Source organism: Lucilia sericata, unplaced genomic scaffold (genome assembly GCF_015586225.1).
Source record: "Lucilia sericata isolate MDLA Ls3-8-SP2 unplaced genomic scaffold, ASM1558622v1 Contig000002F_arrow, whole genome shotgun sequence".
NCBI classification, from domain to species: Eukaryota; Metazoa; Arthropoda; class Insecta; order Diptera; family Calliphoridae; genus Lucilia; species Lucilia sericata.
In genome coordinates, this window is record NW_023994043.1 from 1,694,183 (window position 1) to 1,713,718 (window position 19,536).

Sequence of the window (19,536 nt, forward strand, 5' to 3'; positions counted from 1 at the left end):
TTATGTCTCAAATGTGGACAAAAACAGAAAATTCTGAGGATCGGATGAGCTTGAGACGACTCCCTAGCGTCCTTTGTGTGTCTTGCTGGTACACGCAGTTGACAATTTTTTGTACACGGTTCTGCCGGTCCATGTATTAGCACTTTGATCGAGTGCTTCAGTTATCTAGTCTCTGACCATTACTGCCCACGTTGCTTAACTTCCGAGATGGTCTCTGTTGATTCGGCAACAGCATCTAGAGACGTAATACCTGACAAAAAAGGGAAATTCAATGAGGCCCGCATACCTCTTCATCCATTTCATATCTTATTCATTTGAAACCAACACATTCCCAACGTTTAGCCCCACATTAATTTCTCTGAAGCGTATTTGTTTTCTTTTCGAATATAGCACCAAACTTATACAAAATAAAATAGATTTTTACCAACAGTTTCTTCCCGAAGACACGGAACAAGACAAAGTTAGAAACTCTGCCCACCTGGCGGTTCCCGTGACATCAGATTAGGTAGGTAGGTTCTCTGGTTCGACCACAGGTTAAGGCATTCGAAGAAAAGGACGAGGATATATTTGACAACCCCAGTTGATAGTCCCGGCCGACTAGAGGTACTCGTAGCACCTATTTTTCCCTTGATTCCAATCACACAAAAATGAGGGAAGGTCGTAAACTAACATACCCCTGAGGAGGGAGGATGGTATAACACGTTAATATAGTTCAGTATGAATCTAATGAACAACAAGAAAGAGCGTTATATTCGACTGTGCCGAATCATTGTCGAAAAGAAATGCTTCTTTATGAATAAAATTTTATATTTAAGAATTTGGTCTAGGGTCTATTATGGTCTATTATTTATCGAATTTCATTGCTATACTCGTATTTTTAAGCCTGTAATACGTTAAAATCATTTTCTGAAGGGGACATTATATGGAGGGTAGGGTCAATTATGGACCGATCTTCATAGAATTTGATAGAGCAATTTTGGCTCCCACAAAACTTATTCATGTCGAATTTCATTGCTATACTCGCATTTTTAAGCCAGTAATGAGCGTTAAAGTCACTTTTGGACGGAGACCATATATGGGGGTAGGGTCAATTATGGACCGATCCTTATATATTATATATTATGCCGAATTTCATCACTATAGATGCTTCTTTTAGACAGTTATGAGCGTTAAAGTTATTTTCTGAGGGGGACCCCATATAGGATGTAGGGTCAATTATGAGCCGATCCTTTTAAAATTTTGCAAAGAGATTAATTAAGACATGCTTGTGCCGAATATTAGCGCTATAGATGCTTCTTTTTGCCAGTTATGAGCGTTAACGTCATTTTCTGAGGGGACCGATACGAAACTGCATCCATATAAAATATCTGTGCAAAATTTCAGCTCGCTAGCTACTTCCACTCTATTGGACTCTATCGTGTTTTCAACATGGGTATTAAAACTTTAGTTATATGTTCTAAATATATTGCTAACGTTTTTATACCCACCATCAAAAAATATGGTTACGTTAAGTATGTATATAGAGTTTGATCTTAAAAATTGAATTGGGAGTACAACAATAAAAAGCTAACTAAACATTTCGAAAAAAAGTGCAATTTGATTATATTATATTGAAAGTATTAAAATTGTTGTTTAAACGTAAAACATAATATGGAGCTATAATACTGAAAGAATTTTTAAAAATATGTTTTTAATTTACATGATCCAACTACTTATGTGAATCATACTTCCAACAGTTTTATAAAGAAACTTTTTTTGCATATTTTGTATTCGAATTTCTAAATAATTTCTACAAAGTTTTATCAATTAACCTGTCTGACTTTCATCTCTCTTTATATCGTTTCACTCAGTGGTGAAATTTTTATTATAAACTATGTATGTAGTGTTGTATTGAAATAATGCTTCTTACCTTTCGGCATACCACAGGGTCCTTTTGTACGTGAATTATCCAAAAAATCTAAATCGTATTTGCGCGCAGGTGGATACGTAAGCGCCACATGTGCTGAGGTAAATTGTAAAAGGCAGCTTAAATACAAAATGGAAAAAACAACCAAAAACGCTGTTGACCAATTCGTTGGCCAATTTGGTTGGTATTTATTATGATGGTGTTTGTGTTCACGGTGTGGCCATAATTGTTGGCCAATGTGTTTTCTATTATTTACAGCCATATTTTTATGTATTTTTTTTTTTCTTTTAATTTTAAAATTTTAACGGGAGAGTACGAGTATGTAGCACATACAACCAACCGACTGCAACAACACCTTTAAGGTACAACTTTTTTGGTATGATTTCGTTGAGTTGAGTTTGGTTTGCTATTTGTTTATGATTTTTTTTTTTAAATTTTGCACGTTTCAATAAATATTTACTATAATATTAGTATTTATTTTTGTATTATTATTTTTTATAATAAGCGTAAAAATATATTAACAAATTACGATTTATTTTTCATTTATTTATAGATTTTTATTTAATTTGTTTAACAGATTTTGCAATATTTTCCACATGGAAATAAAATGTTGTGCATTTGCACCATTTAAATCAAATCACGAATCACTTAATATTGTTACAATTTGTTGTTGCTTTTCTTTATTATTTATTTTATTAATTTACATATTTATGTATTTTTATGGATATTTTTCTGAAATTGTTGATTGAAAAATCTGAAAGTAAAAGAGAAAAATTTTATGTTTTATTAAATACTTTTAATGGGATTGTAATGTTTGTAGGAAAGTTACTAAATTAAATTTTTATAACAGTTCCGATATCAATATAACGTTTGTGTGTGTTCAAGTGATATATGCAAGATATGGTACATTATTCTCTTCACTCTCTTGAAATTGTCAGATCAATTGTTAACTTAAAAGTAATATTCTGTATGTGAATTATTATAGCGTCATATGTGGTCCTATTTTCACATTACTTTTTATGGATACGTAGAACATACTAGATATTATCACGATTGTTCCTTACATTAGACGCTGGCAGATAAAGTGAAGAATACGGGTAAACGAGTTGAAGATAAAACATCATAATTTCGCACTGAGGAGAGTAAATTGTGCATCGGTTACAATTTTATACCCCAATCGGATAATGAAAACTAAGAGACTTTGTACGAAGTTAAAAGCTTCTAGTTTTACTGCCTTATTCATAAACATTTATCACAGGTTTATAGAACAAATTTTGTATGAAAATTTGATTTATAAACATTTGATAAAAGTTTATGAATAAGACCCTTAATTGGCTAAAAAACCAAAATTATATATTGACAATAAAGTCTTACCCCCTTATTCATAAACAACATTTTATTTTATAAAAGATTTATAAAACAAATTTTCCATACGAAATTTGATTTATAAATAGTTTATAAAATAAAATTGTGTTTATGAATAAGGAGGTTAATGTACAAAGCAATAATAAAACCCCTGGGTCCACAAGGGTTGGAAGTTCCAATGGTGAGGGATGAATTTCTGAAGACCTCTGAAAAATATATTTTAAAGCTGCAAAATCAAAAACAAAACTCGAACGAGGCTTCATTGAGCCAAACTTGTTGTTAAAACTAAAAAAATGCAATTTCGATGAGTCGCTTGTATGGCAGCTATATCAAATCATGAACCGATATCAACCACATTCAATGGGCGTTCCCACGACAATTGGATCTTCGCTCCGAAACGACCCGAGTCATACTCGGCCAAAGATTGTCAACCCAGCGACAGCTGTATCAACCGAATGTTTTTTTCCCTAGGAAAGAACTTGTAGGAATTTCATATGAATAATGTGATAAACCTAAAATAAACGATTAATATCTTTATGCATGCGGAAGTTATACTTTATACTGTAAGTATAACTTATAAATAACACAGGCCAACAATAAAAAACTTTTTAAATAATTTTAACTAATCCTAGTATTAATTGGTGTACTGATTCCGAATGTGGAAATAAAAAAGTCTTATCATCCACCAATTTTCCACATTTTCAACTTTTAGTCCTTCTGACTGTCCCAAATATAAAATTCTGTAATTTTACAGAAGAACTTTAGCCGTTTCTGCCTCTAGACTTATACTTAGAGTTATAGAAATGCATTCTGGAGACATTTAGCGAGATAGAGCGAGTCCACGACTCTAAAGGGGAAAACGATTTTTACAAACATTTTGGCACTAAATTTATTTATTTTTTTTTTTTTTTTTTTGATTCTGACAGCAAATAATTGGAATATATATTCAATTATCGTTCCAATAAGATATAAAACACAAAAATCGGCCAAAAATTTTAAAAGTTATTACAAATTCCTCCGATCATTAGTGTCACAAAACATTTAAATGAGAAATATTAAAAAAAATTAAAAAAATTTGGGAAATATTATAATAAGACCATGTCATTATGTTAAATATATTCGTATTAACATAAATGTGAGTTTTTATCCACATTAGATAACGTAAACCGTATTTGGGTTATAGTCATAAATGGGAAACCCTTCAGATGCCAGCAGTGATGCCAGGAGATTTTTTTCAGAAATCCCTACGCTTATGAGAAAAAATCCCTTTTTTCCCTACACCCACTTTTTATTTTCCCTACATTTTTCCCTACACTACTTTTTTCCATTTTTTTCAAAGTTTATCTTAAAAAAATACAAAAATAACATCAAAAACTAAAATATTAGCTCCGTTTTATAATATACATATACGTATGTATTTTTTTTTAATTTTTAGAAATGAAATTTCTAGAATTTCAATTTTAATTTTTTTCTTTCAATTTTACATCATACAAATCTTCCAACCCTGACTCTTCAGTTAAGATTAAAAAAAAAAAACAATTGAAAGATTTATGGCAGTATATCGAATCGTGATAAAAATTTATTTTATGTGCCTCCAACAAAAATTTTCATAAAATAATTATTTTAAATAAGGTTTACTTTTGCGTTTACTTTTTGCGGTTTACTTTTATAAATTTTCAGAACATTAAATTCATTTTTTCAATCCTGAGTTACTGCATTAAGCCCCCGACTACTCTATCTATAAGGAGTCAGAATATATCGCCCTACAGGATTGGCATAATCCAAAAAGTCGTTTCAAGAAAAATGGATATGAATATTTAATGACATTTAACTATTTTTTAATAACTTTTAAACAAATCAAGGGGTTTTAAAAATCCAGATTCAGATAGTTGAGGTTAATATGTTTCTCATCTAAATTGAAATTAAATTTTTAGTTGTCTAATATTCACAAAAACGTGGGTTTTAGTTTTTACGTTTACAAAAAATCGACATATTTGAAATTTCATAAATCTATATGAAAGATTTTAGTATGTCGCATGTTTTGAAGACCTTAGTTCAAGAAAGCCGAATTTTGGATTATGCCAGTCTTGTAGCGATATGTAGGTACATACATATATTGTAGAAATTACAAGCGGAATTTTCACTAACGATACACTTAAAACTGATTTCATTTTTAATTTAAAAGTTTAATACATGAAAGAGTATATTTTTAGTTGTTAAAAACTATGAACTTGTCACACGTTCATAACGTACTTTTAATTTTAAGTACATCGCGACATACAATCTTCAAAATAAATTATGTAGACGACGCCGATGATGTATATTTAGAGAGACAAGTAGATAGAAAAAGACCTAAAGTCATTTTGCCTGGTGTCTATAACTTGAATTGTGTGTAAAATTTACGTAATATGTACTTATGTATGAATGTATTACATGCTGATCTATTAACATAATTTTTTTATAATTAATTATGAGAAATTCACTAAAATACAGGTTTTTAAGAGTTATTGTTTTGGTTTATTTATATTTACACAGATATGTATTTATAAACATTAGGATGGTCCCATCTAAGGAAAACTTTTCCTTGAAATATATTAAAAATTTGTCTTCTTTAAGTCCATATATGAATATTATACTTCATATGAAAATTAACATAAACGGACCCATAAAAATTTTGACATAATTTTTCTCTAATTACACTTCCAACACTTGTATTATTTTTCTGTGATTTCTAAAGATTTTATTAGAAATGAATAAATAACAAAAATAACCAACAATTGTGGTTACATTGTAAGTACGTACATATTCGTAAATAAAAATAATTGATGATTTGTTAACAAATGTTTACAATACAATGGATACGAATCTATCTGTTATTATAGGTACCTATTATGTGTACTTCAATAAAAAATACTCTCAAGATACGTTGTAAGTACATTTATACTGCGTAAGATCAATTGATGATTGAAGAGGGTATGTGTCATTTATTTAACTATTTATTTACTGCGTCATTCATTCCTTTCAGTAATACCTATTTCAGATCAATGAAGACAAAACAAAAAATCAATTAAATTTAAGAAAAAAACTACAAGTCAGTGTATTTTCAAAATGTTTGTCATTACCGGAGTTACTCACTCGAAATCATTAAGTTATTGGAAATGAACATGAGAGTTTATTGACCACATAAGTTAAGCCCTGTAGCAATGTCTAAAGACTTTAAAATAGAAAGATTTTACATCACTTTTTTATTTAAAAAAAATATATAATTTAGAATCTGAAATTAATCAATAATCATTGAGATGTTATTTAAATTATAATTAGATTTTTCAACGATTCAGGCTTGGGGCAAGAGGTTACATAAAGTAATTCATTACATAGTCCATTACAATTACGTACTTGTAATGTGTAATTGAGTAATAACTTATTGCAATTATGTTGTCGCAATTGAATTGAATTGTAACGTGTTATAGCAAAATAACCGAATACAATTAGTTGTAATTGAAATTGTGCCAATTACAATTACTTGTAATTGAAGTTTTGCCAATTACAATTACTTGTAATTATAATTTAGATATGTAATTGTAATATTAGATATAAATTATAAGGGAAAAATCTAAGTAATTGTAATTGGCAAAATTTCAAAATTTTCATACAGTTACTATAAATGTAATTATAAAGGAAAATGTTATCCCCAAGCCCGCAATGATCATGGGTCAGATCATCTTAAAACTATCTAGAAGATAGTTCCGAAATTTAACTTAGTACAAATGGGTTTAGTATGATACTTTATTAATACTGCAATGCTGAAAAAATTAAGGGTTCTGAACTTTGGAAATGAAAGTTCATTTTTATATTAAGCTACATAAAATGATCATTCTAAAATCGATTGGCAATTATTTCTACTAGCAACGGTCCATAATTGACCCTACCTCCCATATAAGGCCCCCTTACAAATGGGTTTAGTATGATACTTTATTAATACTGCAATGCTGAAAAAATTAAGGGTTATGAACTTTGGAAATGAAAGTTCATTTTTATATTAAGCTACATAAAATGATCATTCTAAAATCGATTGGCAATTATTTCTACTAGCAACGGTCCATAATTGACCCTACCTCCCATATAAGGCCCCCTTAAGAAAATTACTTTAAAAATACGAGTAAAGCTCGTCACATTTGAGTTTAATACGAGCATAAACCTTTCTACCAAATTTTATGAGTATTGGTCCATAATTGACCCTACCCTTCATATAAGGTTCCATTCAAAAAGTTACTTTAATTGTCATGAAATTCGACATAAGTAAGCTTCTTACAAGACAAAATCTCTCTACCGAATTTTATTAGGGTCGATGCATAATTGACCTTACCCTCATAAAGGCCCTCTTCAGAAAGTTACTTTAACGCTATTTACTTTCTAAAAAAAGTATAGCGATGAAATTCGACATAAACAAGTTCTGTACAAAACAAAATCTACATATGTATAAAACTTTATGAGTATCGGTTCATACTTAAGTGAACCTAAACCCAAATAAGATCCCCTTCAGAAAGTGATGAAATTCGAAACAAATAAATGTTATACTAACCGAAATCTATCTACGATAATCGGTAAATATTTGGTCCTACCGCTTATATATGTTCAGGGTTTAAAAATTAAAAAAAAATATATATTTTGTTTTTAATAATTACTATTTTGTTAATTCGAAAGAGTTTAAGCCCTATTCCAAATATCATCCTGATGTTTAAAAGGGAGCATTATTTTTACGGCATACGTTTTGATGGTGGGTATATAAGATTCGGCATAGCCGAATATATCACTTTACTTGCTTTAATTTTATATGATTTTTGTAACAAGGTCAAATATTTTTTTAATCTGAACGTAGCATTATCTTTTGAAAAAACGAAAAATAACCGTCAATTTGAATACAAAAGTGGAGATAGCTGCTTTTACTTCTATTGCAACTTTATTTAAATTTGCCCTAAAAACATTTTTAGAAAAATATTTTCAAATCCTCTTAAAGTTAAGAAATAATATTTACCTACATATCAAAGTCAAAGTGTCAACGAATGAAGAAAAAACGCCAAAAGACAATGGACTAAATAATCTTAATCAATTATTCGTTAAAAATATTTTCTTAACTATACAATGTACTCTTGTGTAGGTTTTTTAACCCATTAATGATTCAATTTACAGTGAAATTGTAATATGTGAATATAATTATTAAAAATTAAAAAAAAATCCATAATTTAGAAATATTCCATAATAAATCGAGAGCTTTCAATTTTAAACTTTGGCAGCATCAGACTTAAAAACTTAAATATTAATTTTTTTCCTTATTTCATTCAAAACTCAGATTGAAAGTGTAAATTTAATTAAAAATCAAAAAAACGTTTTTTATTTTTTCAAATTTCTCAAGTCAAGTCTATGCACAATAGAACGTGTTTAATGGAGGTGAGTGAGTGAGTGTATTTTAAAAGTAGAGCACAAAGTTTATTATGCATAATATATAACATTTTTTTCGTTTCTGTTGTTGTTTATTTAAAACAATGTTGCATGTTATTTTTTTTTTAGTTTAGTGTCTTGACTACCGCAAAAAAATATATCTAAATAAGACTCGCCTTACACCTTGCATTTGGGGTTTCAAATAAATATTTTTTATAATTTTTTTTTTTGTAAAAAAATTTTTGGTATGAGTTCGTAATGCAGGCACAATTATTTATGGCTTTAGTTATGATTTTTCGTTTATTTTTGGGTTATTGGTGGCGTTACATGTTGCATACCAGCAATTTTTTTGACAATTATTTTTTTATTAAAAGATTCGAAAAGATTGTCTTTAATGGTGTTGCTTGGACAGGTTTAATAGCTGGTAAACTCCCACTGAGGATATTGCAATAAATGGAATGGGTAATATAGAGATTTGAAGATAAGTGCAAATAAGTTTTGTGTATTCATTATACCCTACACCATCATATTGGGAGGGTATTATGCGTTTGTGCTGATGTTTGTAACGCACAAAAATATTGATCCTATAGCCATCATAATGACAAAGACAAAATGAAATGACAAATCCTTCTCAAGATAGTGTTATACTCTTCATTCTAAGACCTTTAATATTTAATATCACAGTAAAATCACAATTGCACACACATTTCATTATGACAATAATCAATTTATAATTGTATATCACTGCGGCGCTAAAATATTTAATTTTTTCGTATTATTTAAACAATATTTCAATATTAAATTTAATTCAATAACTTTAGCATGTTTACAAAACACTTGAAAACATATGAATCACTACACTTCCATCAACACTAGTAGCTCTGGTCTAACTGAAGTTAGACGGACATCAAAAACATTTCATAATGACACTCTCACTTAGCATGACATTGATCCAAATGCCAACTAGCGTTTGCTGTAAAGATTTTATGTATTTTTACTTTACTCCACTACTTACACAAAGTGTATTTAATAATAAAATATATTTAATATTAAAAAATCTACATGACTATGTCAGAAATGTAAAAGAATTAGTACATTTAGACAATTACTTTTGGACTATAATGTAAATTTAGTGTTGGATTCCATTAAAGTGGATATTCTCAAAACGGTAGGAAAAGATTCGACTAATATGTGGACAAAATAAAGAAAATTTTAAGAAATAAATTTCAAAATATTACGCCCTAACTGCAAAAAAATATGAACTGAACATTTAGCAAAAACCCGCACGTTTTGCAAATATGTGTGCTAGACTACAGACTAGGCTGTAAACTGGACATTAGACTAGACTATAGACTAGACTAGATTATAGACTAGACTATAGACTAGATAGACTAGACTATAGGCTAGACTATAGACTAGACTATAGACTAGACTATAGACTAGACTATAGACTAGACTATAGACTAGACTATAGACTAGACTATAGACTAGACTATAGACTAGACTATAGACTAGACTATAGACTAGACTATAGACTAGACTATAGACTAGACTATAGACTAGACTATAGACTAGACTATAGACTAGACTATAGACTAGACTATAGACTAGACTATAGACTAGACTATAGACTAGACTATAGACTAGACTAATAGACTAATAGACTAGACTATAGACTAGACTATAGACTAGACTATAGACTAGACTATGACTAGACTATAGACTAGACTATAGACTAGACTATAGACTAGACATAGACTAGACTATAGACTAGAACTATACTAGACTATAGACTAGACTATAGACTAGACTATAGACTAGACTATAGACTAGACTATAGACTAGACTAGACTATACTAGACTATAGACTAGACTATAGACTAGACTATAGACTAGACTATAGACTAGACTATAGACTAGACTATAGACTAGACTATAGACTAGACTATAGACTAGACTATAGACTAGACTATAGACTAGACTATAGACTAGACTATAGACTAGACTATAGACTAGGCTATAGACTGGACAATAGACTAGACTATAGACTAGACTATATCTAGACTATAGACTAGACTATAGACTAGACTATAGACTAGACCATAGACTAGACTATAGACTAGACTATAGACTAGACCATAGACTAGACTATAGACTAGACTATAGACTAGACTATAGACTAGACTATAGACTAGACTATAGACTAGACTATAGACTAGACTATAGACTAGACTATAGACTAGACTATAGACTAGACTATAGACTAGACTATAGACTAGACTATAGACTAGACTATAGACTAGACTATAGACTAGACTATAGACTAGACTATAGACTAGACTATAGACTAGACTATAGACTAGACTATAGACTAGACTATAGACTAGACTATAGACTAGACTATAGACTAGACTATAGACTAGACTATAGACTAGACTATAGACTAGACTATAGACTAGACTATAGACTAGACTATAGACTAGACTATAGACTAGACTATAGACTAGACTATAGACTAGACTATAGACTAGACTATAGACTAGACTATAGACTAGACTATAGACTAGACTATAGACTAGACTATAGACTAGACTATAGACTAGACTATAGACTAGACTATAGACTAGACTATAGACTAGACTATAGACTAGACTATAGACTAGACTAGACTATAGACTGGACAATAGACTAGACTATAGACTAGACTATAGACTAGACTATAGACTAGACTATAGACTGGACAATAGACTAGACTATAGACTAGACTATATCTAGACTATAGACTAGACTATAGACTAGACTATAGACTAGACTATAGACTAGACTATAGACTAGACTATAGACTAGACTATAGACTACACTATAGACTACACTATAGACTAGACTATAGACTACACTATAGACTAGACTATAGACTAGACTATAGACTAGACTATAGACTAGACTATAGACTAGACTATAGACTAGACTATAGACTACACTATAGACTAGACTATAGACTAGACTATAGACTAGACTATAGACTAGACTATAGACTAGACTATAGACTAGACTATAGACTAGACTATAGACTAGACTATAGACTAGACTATAGACTAGACTATAGACTAGACTATAGACTAGACTATAGACTAGACTATAGACTAGACTATAGACTAGACTATAGACTAGACTATAGACTAGACTATAGACTAGACTATAGACTAGACTATAGACTAGACTATAGACTAGACTATAGACTAGACTATAGACTAGACTATAGACTAGACTATAGACTAGACTATAGACTAGACTATAGACTAGACTATAGACTAGACTAGACTATAGACTAGACTATAGACTAGACTATAGACTAGACTATAGACTAGACTATAGACTAGACTATATACTAGACTATAGACTAGACTATAGACTAGACTATAGACTAGACTATAGACTAGACTATAGACTAGACTATAGACTAGACTATAGACTAGACTATAGACTAGACTGTAGACTAGACTATAGACTAGACTATAGACTAGACTATAGACTAGACTATAGACTAGACTATAGACTAGACAATAGACTAGACTACAGACTAGACTATAGACTAGACTATAGACTAGACAATAGACTAGACTAGAGACTAGACTATAGACTAGACTATAGACTACTCTATAGACTAGACTATAGACTAGACTATAGACTAGACTATAGACTAGACTATAGACTAGACTATAGACTAGACTATAGACTAGACTATAGACTAGACTATAGACTAGACTATAGACTAGACTATAGACTAGACTATAGACTAGACTATAGACTAGACTATAGACTAGACTATAGACTAGACTATAGACTAGACTGATTTTTTACCATTGACCCCCGATATCTCGCTTAGCAGACATAGGACTAATGATGACTTTTAGTCCTTTAATAAAGACCCAAATACGAGAATTATATACATATTTGACCGAGTATGACACTTTTACCTTTTTTAAGAAATTAGAGATTTATTATCAAATGTAAAATACATATATGTAACTAGTAAGATCTGATAATTAAACTCTTTTATACTCTGCATTCTGACTAATTAAACTTAAATCAAATAGCAAATAAACGCAACAAAACAACTAATGATGTTGAGCAACAAGGTTTCATTTGCTGGTTTGTTAGTTTATTTATACTTAAGTAGGTAAGTATTTAATATTAATATGGAAGTAAAGTTTAATTAACTTTTTTTATAGTTTAAACGGCACTTAGCTAAAAACAAACATTATTGAAAAGAAACCCCAAAAAACAAAACAATATTTAACAGCGCCATCGAAATCGCCCTCAATATACCTACAACACAAATTAATCACCCAATAATAAAAGTGATGTCAAATTTAATAGATACTCCAACAATACACACTCATTAAAGCGAGTACTTCACCCGGTTCAGATATACTTAAAATTTTAGAGAAATATTTCGCTGAAAACTTTTTTATTCTACGAAATATTTAATTTATTTTACGAAGATTTTGGAAACACCTGTAATTGCACGTGTCTTTGCAATAAATCAATTAAAAAGTGAGTTACATTATCTATTGTCTAACTATTTAACCATATAATTGTTTATTGTGTTATTGTTGTATTGTCTCTGTAAAAGTTAGGTATAGGATGAAAAATTATTAATCATACAGTGGGCCCGTATTAGGCAATTTACAATTGTATACATGCAAAATTATTAAGTACTCAAAACTAATGAAGATATGTATCTTAATGATAGTGACAGTTTTTTAGTGGATTTTAAACTAATTTGATAAATAAAATTATGAATAATTGTTTTCGAATGTTAATGTGATTTTTCATTGTTAAATACTCCCAAAATCCCACTGTGTAATGAAATGTTTGAAATTAAACCCTCTTATTAGGAATTATTCGATTAAATCTTTAGTCAACCAAACCACCACCAACCAACCGGTTTGCAAATATTGAACAAAAATTACAAAAAACAAACAACAAGAAAAATAAGAAAAAAAAAATACAACCAAAACACAAACATGAAATACCTTAGAAGAAAAATATTTCAAACGTCTTCTATGATTGTGCAGAAAAGTTTAAACAAAAGCCAACAAACCAGTCAACATCCAAAAGATACAAATGCTTTACTTTATGCTCTTGCTGTTGTTGTTTTTCTATTTTAGTTTTTGGAAAACAATTTTATTTTGGCATACCATCCACTTCCATCCGAGGGTTACAAACTTAAGAAAGAAAATTACAACAAAAGCAGCAAACCAACAAAAATTCAAAACAAACTAAAAATTTAAAATACTCGAACACTACTCGTAATCGTACAACTACACAACCATGAATGAGCATTGGACAACTTTAAAAATTTATTTGGTTTTATTTTTTAAAACAAAAAAGATACAAAAACAAAATAATAATAAATAAAAGAAACCAGTTCGGTAACATTCTTTCAATAATGTGCGAGTTTAAGTTTTTTTATCTTAAAAAAATCAGTTTTTTCTATTGAGAGTTTTTTTAAACAAACTTTAAAGGAATGTATTCTTTATGAAAGAGATTTTATATTATTGTAATTTGTACAGTCTTTTCACTAAGAGTAATACATTCTTATTTGAAATAAATGTACGTACAATGCCATTATCATAGAATACAACATCGTTCAAATACATTCCGGTCACTCCGTCAAGACCCTATAATCCATCAAAAATGATGATGAGCTTTTGCCATTCCGTTTGTAGTGCACCAAAATACTGGTCGTAGACACACAGATTTATGTATATAAGTACATATGCATACATATATTCTGGCTTCTTACAAGATCCAAGATGATCTAGCCATATCCGTAATTCTGTCTGTTAAAAGGAGCTAAAGTTTTCCACAAATATTCTTTGGTAATGCATTTTTTTGTATTGAATGGGGTAATATAAGTCCACGATTTCACATAGGCCCCATATATGTAAGTGGCCCCTCGGAAAACAGATTTAAATGAGGATGAGGCCCTTGCAGTGGTTCCAAATTGAAATCGAGGTGGACAAAATTATTTGAGGCTCTTTTATAAAATTGATGCCTCTCAATCCAAAGAAAATCGTTAAAAGATCTGTATTATCTATTTTCGAAGTTACAGAAGGGTCTAGATATATGAAACTATTTATTAAAAAACATGTTTTTTAACAAAATTTACTTTTTATGTGGATTTGGTGTCTCTGAATCTAGCTATACAGTTCATGAATTCCATGAGAAATCAATTAAGAATTGACCGATGGTCTTCAGATTTCTTTAATTTTTTGTAAACTCATACTCTATTAGACATATAAGACATATCTAAATTAAATTCTTAAAAATTCGATTAAAATTTGTTCTAAAACTACAAAAAATCAAAAAGGTATAAAACTTTAAAGGTTCATATCTTTGATAGTTGATATCTGATTTTCTTGATTTAAAACACAATCTAATACTATGGCTTTTCTCTTTCATTGTAATATAATTTTTATATTAAAAAGTTTAAGATTATGCATTTTTTATGGAAATGCACTTTTTGAAATCGTTCTCCCTGTTTAAAATTTTTTAAAAGTGCATTAATCGATTATTTGAATCTTTTTATTCAAAATATAAAAATATTTTTTTGTGACGTGCAGTACATCTATTTTTTTCGATTTTTTAAAATGTTCTATATTAGGAAATTTTTTAATTTTATTGATATTTTAGGCATTTAACAGTATTTAAAACTGCTTAAAGTACAGTACTGATCAGAATTGGGGTGCAAATTTTTAAATTCGATTATCACTAACGTACACTTTCATCAAAATGCATTTCTAAATAATATTTTTGAAGATAAATGCATTTTTGATGCAAGTGCACCTTGAGTGCGTTGCTCACTATTGGCAACGGTTTGTTTGTTAATTTGGTACCAGGCGTTAATATTTCTTTTTCCCTCTGTGTTTTTGAAAACCAAGTTTAAGGGAACTTCTCGCGCTTCTATCACAAAAACGAAAAGTCCATTTGAAAAACCCTTTTGCATAGGAGGAGAGCGATTTGTTAGCTACCGAAAAAACTACGTCTCTCCAAATTCAGAAGGTACCGATTTTATAATTTTGTCCACGTAGATTTTGATTTTAAACCAAAGTGCCTCGTGCAGTTATTTGTCGTCAATCTTTCAAAACTTTTAAAACTAAAATAAAATTCTACAAAAATTATTTGTTTCGAGATATTATTCACATTCTTGCATTATATATGTACGTTGCTTATGTTAATGACGATATATGAGAATACAACCCCATATAAATCCGAACATAGTGAGTTAATAAGATAGCTGAATATACGTAGCTCTCTTAGTTGTTATTAATAGTGGATTGGTTCTAATGTTGATCGACATTGGCGATATTTTTATACCAAATCATAAGCAAAGATAATTCGGAAAATATTCATTCATCTATGAATATAGGTTTCTCCCTCTAGGCACTATCATTCTGCCAAAAAACACAACTAGATAGTTTGAATAAAGACTTGTCATCGGATTTTTTTAAGTTGTCCCAATTATATTATAGCCCTTCATAATTATTCGATTCAACTAACTTGACGGGAGCTAAAAGAAATAACTATTAACCGATCTCAACAAATTTGTAGACTTACATATGTAAATTTGTTGAGATCGGTTCGTTTCAGAATGAGCTAACGTAAAGTAATTTAAGTCAAGTTGGCTACGAGCGTTTCTCTTTTAGTTTTACAAGAATAAGACTATACTAGTGATATAAAACAATCATTTTACTCATTCAAACCACTGATTTTTAAAATTTTTTATTAATATTATTTATTTGTAGCATATTAAAAAAAACAAGTGTTATTGGTGATTTTGTTCTTATAGTTTTCTTTTTGTTATATGTTCTAATAGTTTGTAAGCAAGTGTTCTTATACTTATGCATAGGTACATATTTCAAACAATGAATTACACATACATTCCCATATTAAAACGTATCAAAAGTACTTTATTTTTTTAATTGTTAATTAGTTGTAGATAGGTCAGTGTACATTAATTAAATATGCATGTATGTACTTATGTACAAATTATTTATTGCATTTATTTTGTTAATTTTACTTTTAAGTTGGTCGAAAGTTGATTTTGCCATTTGCGTGTTAATTAATTGTTAAAACAACTAAAGGAGCAAAACAAATCTAAAATAAACAAATGTTCGCCATTTTATTCGAAAAAAAATTATATGTATTAAATTGCATTTTTCGTAGCAATTTGTTAATTGGAAAACAGAAAATAACTACTTACTTAGTTACTACAAATAGTACTGTAATACAAATAACTAAATACGGCAGCAATGAGAGCTACTACTACGGCAAATACGTACATGTCGAGTAACGTAATGCATTTATTTATATGTGCATTCATTTAATTAAATATTTAATTATTGCAACCAACATTTATCTACTTATTTAATGAAGTTTCGCTTTTATACATTGAAAGCGTGTATTGATTTTAAGAAACATGCATAAATAAGCAAAAAAAACATGTAGAAATTTATGCATTTTTTTATTAAATTGTTTAATTATTAGATGATATAACTAGAAAAAAGAGTACATAATCTTTTCACTTTTAAACAGTGAGTCCAATGTACATTTTTTAAAAAAATATAATTTGTTTTCGATCAATAATTGTAACTATGTTTCAGGAGTTTTAAAGTACTTTTATTTATATTACAATAATAAATGTCCAAAATATGATTATAAATTTCTGAAATGCTGCCCTTGAATGAAACAAGTTCATTTGGGAAAGTTTAGCAGTTTTTTTAAAAAGTGTAAATTTCCCCGTTTAAATGTGACAGGTTTCCTTAGAACTATTAGCGGCCTATCTGTGTCTGTTAGTTTCGGTAGCGTGTCATAATGTCCATGGACATTATGTCATTTTTTTAAAATGTCATAATGTTCATGGACATGAAAAATTTCATGGAAAATTTGTTTAGAATGTGTATGTTGCATTCCTTTTAAAAAGTGTCCTGGATCGCCGGTCTTCGGCCGGGCGCAGAGCTTTTAAACTCTGGGGAATTTCGAATACCGGCTTCGCTAAAATAAGCCTTTTTTGTTAAATGGAGTCTTTGAAATCCATGGACTTTCTGTCCCAATTCTCTTGGACATTGTGACACTTTTGAAATTGTCATAATGTCCATGGACATTCTAATTTAAATGTTAAAGAAATATCTGAAAAATTACATTGATTTATGACTAATTTGTGTAGGAAGAAACCGCAGCTCAACTATAAAAATTTTAAAACTAATTTGAATTTTTTGTAAAGAAAGGAATGTTACTTTTTTCCACACACAGCTAGATTTGTAGAAAGTTATAAAAATTGTATACAATTTATCAATGATTCATCTTCTGCACCCGCTATTTAAAAAATCATTAATATTAAACAATTAAAACAAACAAAAAATCATAAATTATTGACTAAATAGAAGACATTATCAATTGTTTTTAAAGCACATCTAAATAATTTTGCTGAAACAGGAATATCTGGTTTCTATAGCTACATAGTCGATAAATCTTCAAATTGAATTTAAACACATGTTTTAGTAACTTGTTGTTGACACGCTTAAATTTATTAACTTTCTTTTAAACATCTATAGATTTTGTTATCAGAAAAATAACAAAAAAATATCATATAAAAGGGCGATTAGAAAGTTTGATAGAGTTGATGACTTTTGGAATCTGTGCACACAAGCAGCAAACATACAAACTAAACTAATACCCAACAGTTCAGGGTGAATGTAACGAACTAATGATTCTATATCTAGATTCAGTTGTGATTATTTTACGATATGATTGTCTTAGGGGACATAAAGTGATAGTAAACTAATTACGAAGTTCTACACTTTTATTAGAAAAGAAGATAAATAAGGAGTAAACAATATCTAGTTTACTTAGAGAGTCTAAAGAACAGTCGACGCCTCGATAAATTACCAATTAGACAAATTATTGCCCCGTCGCTTATATGGGATGACTTCTGTTAAATCGGCAAGAGCACCTAGAGACGTAATCGGTAAACCGAAACACGAATCCATCATATAAGTAGAGGACTTGTTCTTACTCACAGAGAACACACTGTGGTAAATCTGGCATGAACGGAGTAAACCCTGAACATACCCGGACAAGATAGGAAAATTCAATGATATTACTTATAAAACATTAGACACTCTCACTCTAGGTATACGGATAGTTGAGGCCCGCATACCCCTACATATGTCTTGCATCAAATACGCTTGCCCCGAATTCATTTTCAAAGCTTGGTCCCACAGTCATTCCGCTGTCGGATGTCTGTTGTCTCGGCAACATCACCGAACTTATTCCGAATTATAGACATTACCGTGTATCAGTCTTTTATGCAACATTTTCTTCCCTCAAATTTGGATTTAAACCACAGCCACCACAAAGAAAATTCGTGGGTCAAGGGACAAGACAAAGTCCCAAACTCTGCCCTGATGGCTACCGGTTTCCTTGGAATCAGATTATGTGGTTATATAGTTTGACCCTATGTCAAATCATTCCATGGAAGGCCGAGGATAAAAACATTTGACCATCACTAGTTTAGAATCCCGGCACACTAGAGATATTGGTAGCATATTTTTCCCTCGTATTGCCATAACACCAATATGGGGGAAAATTCATCAAGGTAACATGCCGTGGGAGGAACACATGGGAACAATTTAACCCAAAATGTACAACACTAAAGAATGTACAAATGTAAGAATGTATTTTTTGAATGAATTTTTTGTCACATTTCGTATTTAATTAATTGCAGTGAGATACTCAAGGTTGATAGGTGGATGTAT

The 19,536-nt window shown here is 29.9% G+C and overlaps 1 protein-coding gene across 2 annotated transcripts in view; it reads right to left on the reverse strand.

Moving 5' to 3' along the window:
* LOC119616302 overlaps positions 1-19,536 on the reverse strand; it is a 110,272-nt gene that overhangs the window by 58,703 nt on the left and 32,033 nt on the right. For both annotated transcript variants that reach the window (XM_037972653.1, XM_037972661.1), the window contains exon 3: positions 1,910-2,660. In XM_037972653.1, the coding sequence (XP_037828581.1) occupies positions 1,910-2,168 (259 nt within the window). In that variant the 5' untranslated portion in view covers positions 2,169-2,660. The remainder of the gene's footprint in view (positions 1-1,909; positions 2,661-19,536) is intronic.